This window comes from Castor canadensis, chromosome 18 (assembly GCF_047511655.1).
Source record: "Castor canadensis chromosome 18, mCasCan1.hap1v2, whole genome shotgun sequence".
Taxonomy (NCBI): Eukaryota; Metazoa; Chordata; class Mammalia; order Rodentia; family Castoridae; genus Castor; species Castor canadensis.
The window spans coordinates 2,192,203-2,198,202 of record NC_133403.1 but is presented as its reverse complement, the minus strand read 5'-3'; the positions used below and the strand labels follow the sequence as shown (position 1 = coordinate 2,198,202).

The 6,000-nt window shown below is 57.4% G+C and overlaps 1 protein-coding gene across 1 annotated transcript in view; it reads right to left on the bottom strand.

Annotated features, from left to right (window-relative positions):
- Positions 1 to 313: 313 nt before the first annotated feature.
- Positions 314 to 6,000, bottom strand: part of Kremen1 (kringle containing transmembrane protein 1) — a 59,138-nt gene continuing 53,451 nt past the window's right edge. Inside the window, exons 7-9 of the mRNA XM_020157769.2 lie at positions 5,623 to 5,781; positions 4,456 to 4,540; positions 314 to 3,545 (exon numbers count right to left, since the gene is read on the bottom strand). Coding sequence (XP_020013358.1) covers positions 3,377 to 3,545; positions 4,456 to 4,540; positions 5,623 to 5,781 — 413 coding nt within the window. The 3' untranslated portion in view covers positions 314 to 3,376. The remainder of the gene's footprint in view (positions 3,546 to 4,455; positions 4,541 to 5,622; positions 5,782 to 6,000) is intronic.

Genomic DNA, 6,000 nt, shown 5'->3' with positions numbered 1-6,000 from the left:
GGGGAGGGGAGCGGAGGCCCAGGAGGAGCTGCAGGCAGGACCAGCGAGGCCAATTGCACCACCTCAGATGCATTTTCTCACCTAGCCCCATCACCTCCTCCAGAAGTGCTCCGACCAGCCAGAGGCCAGGTCAGACCCGGGTGCCTCGGTCCCAGACGGAGGACGGTGGATGTGCTGACGTGAGGTCCCGGGCTTGTCGCCCTCATCAGCCTGGAGATCGACAGTGGTCAGAGCCGTGACCTGGCCCTCAGGTTCAACTCCTCGCTGTGCCTGGTCTCTGGGGAGCCCCATTAAAACCAGCTCGGGGCCACTGTGGTCTCTACAGCAATGACAATATTTATTTTCTCCAGACGGTAAAAATAACATTTTTCTCTCTTTTGTAAAAGTTATGTACTATTACATTCCATTTTCTTAAATAACAAAATGCTAAAATATATATTAAATTGTATACAGCGCCTCACACTTCATTTTACATTTAAAAATACATGTTGTTTCTATTTTATTCTCAAAGTTGCATACGAAGAGCGTATTTACAAATAAAGCCTTGTCACCCAAAGTCAGAGTGCCTGCTGGAAGGTGAGCCCCTGTGGGAGGGTCTTGGCACCGGGGACCCCAGGGATGGCAGCTCCCCGCACAGGCGGCAAAGGGCCCTCCAGCCGTGGTCCGAGGACCTGCCCCTCAGTGGGGAGCTCCGCTGCCCTCTGCACCCCACGTCTGCGAAGGCCCCCGGGTCTGCGGCCTGGACTCTGGAGCCCACCAGCCTGAGGGGGGCCTGCCAGGGGTGGAAAGTTTGATACACACCCCGTGTCGGGGCAGCTGAGCTGAGAGGTCTGGCCAGGAGGTAGAACAGTGAGGAAGGTAAACAAAGACACCAGGAAACTTGAAAAGGCTAAAATTTCCCAAGGTAGTAACAAAAGCAGACATCAAACACCATGTGGGCGACTGGAAACCCCAGCGGACGCCAGGTGACAGAGCTGTGGAGAGGAGGGGCCTGGTCTGCCCAGCAGACGGGGTGGGGCCTGGAGGCCACACACCTCTAAGTGCTCATGGGATCCAGTGCGTGGTGTCCCCGTGGTGTCAGACAGACTGCTGCCTGGGCTGATGTGGGGCATGGGGTGGCGAGGGGCCAGGGCTCTGATCTTTGTGCCTTCTGACAGGCTGGAGTCTGGAGCTGGAGCTCACAGGGCAACTGGTCACCTCACTCCACCCAGAGGCCTCCATGAGCCCTGCGGGCTGGGGAAGGCTTGGGGCTCACCCCTACTTCTGTCAGCCAGGGATGGGATGTGTGCAGAAGAGACAGGGGGGCTTCCACAGGGTCACCCTTTTCCATCCGGCTCTGTCCCTCCCTCCTTCGTGCTCGGGGTCTCACCTCCCACCCTGGGATGCTTCACCTCTCAGGTGGGGACTCACTGGCAGGTTCTGACCAAGGCCACAGCCACACATTTGTGGAGGTGGGCCTGGACAGTGGACAGCCTCCTCCCTCGTGCTGTCCCGAGGTGGGTTTGGGTTTCCCGGGGCTGCTCCCTGGAGAGGAAGGTGACCATGGAGGAGCCAGGATGGGCCCAGGCCAAGCAGCAGGTGGAGCGTGGGGGGCATCCCTGCCCTTTGGGGACTGAGAAAGTGCTGCTCCCGCTGCGGCTCAGGACACCCCGGGGCTTGGCCTCCGGCGTCCTGAGATTCACGTGAGGCGCGGAGGAGGGCGGGGGCGGTCAGTCCCACATTCTCTCTGTGCTGTGCGTGGTCCGCTCACAGCACAGGGCCCTTTGTCACAACACACACCAGACGTTTGTGTTTCAGAGAGGATTCCACAAAAGCCACAAATAGCTTGGAGGGCAAAGTCCACACCAGTCTATTTCCAGTGGTCCTTGTGTGTGACAGGCCTGTCCCTAGAACTAGGGGCCTGCAGATACCAGGGTGACCATCCTTTCCAGATCAAATCATGAAGACAGCAGCCAGAAGCTCTGCCCACATAGGCCTCGCACAGGGCCTGGGCCAGTGCCCCTGTCCACCTGTGGACACACTGCCTCTTTCCCTCTCCTTGCCAGCTCTGGTCACCTCTCATGGACTCCTGTTGTTGAATGTCACCTTTCCCTGAAGACACTTCCTAGCTGGCCCTACTCAACCTTCCTTCTGTCCTCCTGGGAGCAGCCAGGTGTAGATGGGCAGCCAGACCCCAGAAAGGCCGTGGTAGGCAGACTCAGGACTTGGGGGAGGCAGCAGGCCATGCGCGAAGGAGGGCACCCAGGAGGCCCAAGTGCCAGAAGGACAGGCTGCCTGACAGAGGCCAGGCCCAGACAGGACAGACTGCTCCTTCAGCTGCTGCTGACAAAGGCAGCTTCCGGATGGCGGGCGGTAAATTAGAGATGGCGTTTTATGCTCACAAGTGGTGACTGCCGCAGCTGTCTGTCCTCAACCCTCCCCCTCCTCACGCCAGCCTCTGCAGTTCAGCTCCCTGGTGATGGCCTGAGGCCAGGGACAAGAGCCCCCTGCTTCCCAATCACTCCCAACTCCACTCAGTGCCTGAAAGAAGAGGCACAGTGCACAATTCTCGGGGAGGTTGTGAAATGGGAAACACCTGCAGTTAGGCACCACAGGCCCCATGTGTCACACAGTGCCGTCTCAGGGGTCTTTATACTCCCTGTTCTGAACTGAGAGTTGCTGAGAGAACACGGGGAGGACAGGGCCTGGCTCAGGTTCCACAGGGCCACCAGCTGCTGGGGGTGGGGTGGAGGCGGATCAGCTCAATCATAGGCAGTTACCCAGTGCCTACAAAGGCCTCTGCAGACGCTGTGTGAACACACGCTGCAGGTTCTGAGCGTTGGAAAGAAGCGTTAGAAGAAACATCAGGTGGGGCAGGCCCTCCCAGGCTGGGGGCTCATCCTCATCAGCACCCCAAGAGCAACGCTCCAGGGTCAGCACACACCTAATGCCCAGGAGCCCATATGTGCGGGGGACCAAGTCAGCCCTCAAGAGAACCTGAGAATTCTTCCCTTCTGGCCCTGTTCCAAATGGTAAAGACCAGAGGAAACTGATCTGTGTGTGGACAACAGAGAAGAAGCAAGAACAACTCAACATACCCACCACTGGATAGTCATCTGTCTCTGCCTTGGCCACACTGTCCTGACACCCCCACTGTTAGAGCAGAGAGAGAGAGAGAGAGAGAGAGAGAGAGAGAGAGAGAGAGAGAGAGCGCCAGAGTCTCTCTCCTAAGTGCAGTTGAGGATGTGGGAGGACACCCTGCGCTGCCCTGCAGCCTGGCCACCCTTCCCAGGGTGTAGGACGGTGGCCCTGCAGGTCGAGGCGGAGGGATTGCAGGGGAGTCAGAGGACCACAGGGAGCCAAGCCCCGCCCCCCGCCTGTGTCCCAGGCGCGTGGTCTAGTCGCTCACAAGGGGATTACGGTCATCTTGTTGACTCTGACCCTTGAGTTTCTGCTTGAAGATGGAAATGGATGTGGAAGGTTTATAAAGAATGCTCCAGATCTCTCCCGAAGGCCCTGGCTGGCGGCAGTCCCTCAGCTCCCCCGAGGCAGGAACACGATGGGACCTGTCAGAGAAGAACAATTTTCAAGTACATCAGAACAAAGTGCCCCAGCCAACCCTCCGTCTCCAGAGACATCCGTACCTCTGCAACAGACATGCAGTGAGCGAGGTCTCGGGAGGGGCCTGGTGGTCACCTTTGCTGAACTAAGGGACCACCGTACAGGAGAATGGGGCCTGTGTGCATTGGGAGGGCAGCGAGGCCGCTGCCTTCTCAGAATGAAGAACTTTCTAACTGGCAGGGTGCTTCAAATCTGGGAAAGGAGGACCTGAGACACGGAGTTTTCCAATTCTATTTTTTTTCTTATGGCACTGGGGATTAACTCAGGGCCCTCTGCTCCTAGGAAGAACTGTCAAAACCAAGCAGCAAAATAAGGGGAGGAAATGGTTCCCAAACTGGTCAGAATGGAAGGCTAAAGCTTCCGTAAGCTTTTCTGTTTTGCTTTGGAGACATGGTCTTGCTGAGTTTGTCGTCACAATCCTCCCACTTCAGCCTCCCACGTATCAGGTGCATGCCATGTGGCCGGCTTAAATAACCATTTAAAAATAGCGACTAAGAAATAGTTAGTAAATTGTTAGAATTTCCAGTTTCTAGAAGGCACGGGGAAGCATGCGTGGTATTGTCCAGGAATCTTTACTGTCGCACAGACAGCTCAGCTCTGTAAGGGACCGACATGAGAAAGCAGGACCGTTCCAATCCTCCCTGAAGCCCGTCCTTGGACGAGGAGCCCTTGTGAGGCTTGTCCAGCTGTACATCTCACCCCGCCGAGGAGGAGGAGCGTCTGTCACCGCCTTCTGCGGCCCAGGACTGGGGCTTTACAATCATGGTCTGATGTGAGGGCTGAACCCAGACCAGTGAGGCGGGACAGAGGGAATGCTGAGCCCCTCCTACAGCCAGGCAGCTTTCTCCTACTCACTTGAAGGTGGCATGGAGAAGTATCTTGACGACGATGGCAGTGACTGTGAGGATGAGGAGTGTCGCCAGGCCATACACTGTCCACCCTGCAAATGCGAAAGACAGGGTTCACGAGACCTGGTGCTTCGTCTTGCAAAGGAGGTCTGCAGCTTCGAGGTGCCCATCTGGCTCAGGAGCTCAGCCAGCAAACATGGCGGCTGGAAGCTGGGCCAAACGCGGTACTCCCTGTGCTCTAGAGCTCCTTTGCTATGCTCCAAAGTACATGGGGCTCAGAACGGAAAGGGGTGGGATGTGTTCTGTCTCTGCCACTGGGCCTTCTGTCACCACCGATGAGTTACAGAAAGTCTCATGTGAGCAGTGTGACCTCTGAGATCCTACCGGGATCCAAGTGACACAGAGGAGCACTGGGAGCCATCCCTAACGTCCTGTGGGGCTCCTGCATGGCGGGGGCAGCATGAGGGCCCCTGGAACAAGCCATTGCCCACGGTCCTCCAGCTACTCCAGCACAAGCAAGAGTCACTCCCTGCCGGAAAGCAGGGGCCAAGTTAGAGCAGCACCCCTCTCAATCCTTGTCCTCGGCCCTTACCACCCCCGGCCTTTCTGTTCTTCTTGTCCTCCTCCTCCCACTTGCAAGGGATGGGGGCTGGGATGGGGGCAGAATTTGACTGGTTCCGTGTAGGAACAGTGCCTGGCACCACTGGATCACTCACACATCCTGTGGGTTGGGTTTTGAGCACTGAGGATGGAACCCAGGGCCTCATGCACTAAGCACATGCTTGACCACCGAGCCACCCCCCAGCTCCACTTGCGCCTCTTGAATGAATGAATGAAGCTTTTGCAGTGCACTTTTTTGCCAGTGCATTTTGGGAGCACAACTTGGGGCTCTAGAGAGAGACCCTCAAAGTGAGTCTCTTGTGACTAAGACTCATCACAAAGTACAAGACACGAGCTGGATCTTGGGAAGCGAGCACTTTCTCCTGGGGCTTGGGAGCTAAGGTGACGACAGCACCCCCCGCAAAGGCCAGGACGCACTGGAGGACACGGAGCCAGCACCCTTGCTGCCCCTGCATGAGAAGCACCCACAGGCGCTTTTGCTTCTGTAACTGTGGGGTGCTACCTTCCACTCTGTGGCTGCCGGCCCCTACTGACGGCACCCAGGAATGGCTACCTGGGACGGGCTGCGGCGGGTGGCTGGGGCTGGTGGTGATGACGTAGAGGACTTTGGAGGAGCGGGCAGCGCTGACACTGAGGTTGGTCTGCTCTGTGATCACCTCAGCCAGCGTCTGGTTGGCAGTGGGCCTCTCCTGCAGTGGTTCTTCCTTGACAGCTGGAAGATCAAAGGCACACAGGGGACGACACTGTGAGGACAGGCCTTTTCTGACTCAGCACTGTGTGTGCCCTTCTCCGCCATCCCCTGGCCCCAAGGCAGGGTCTGTGGACTGCACTCTGGCCCTTTTCGTGCAGGACAGGCTGCCGTCTTCCACTTATGTGACTGCCCCCTCGCAGGTCCTGAGCACGAATTCTGGTCCTCTGCCCTGTGTTTTGT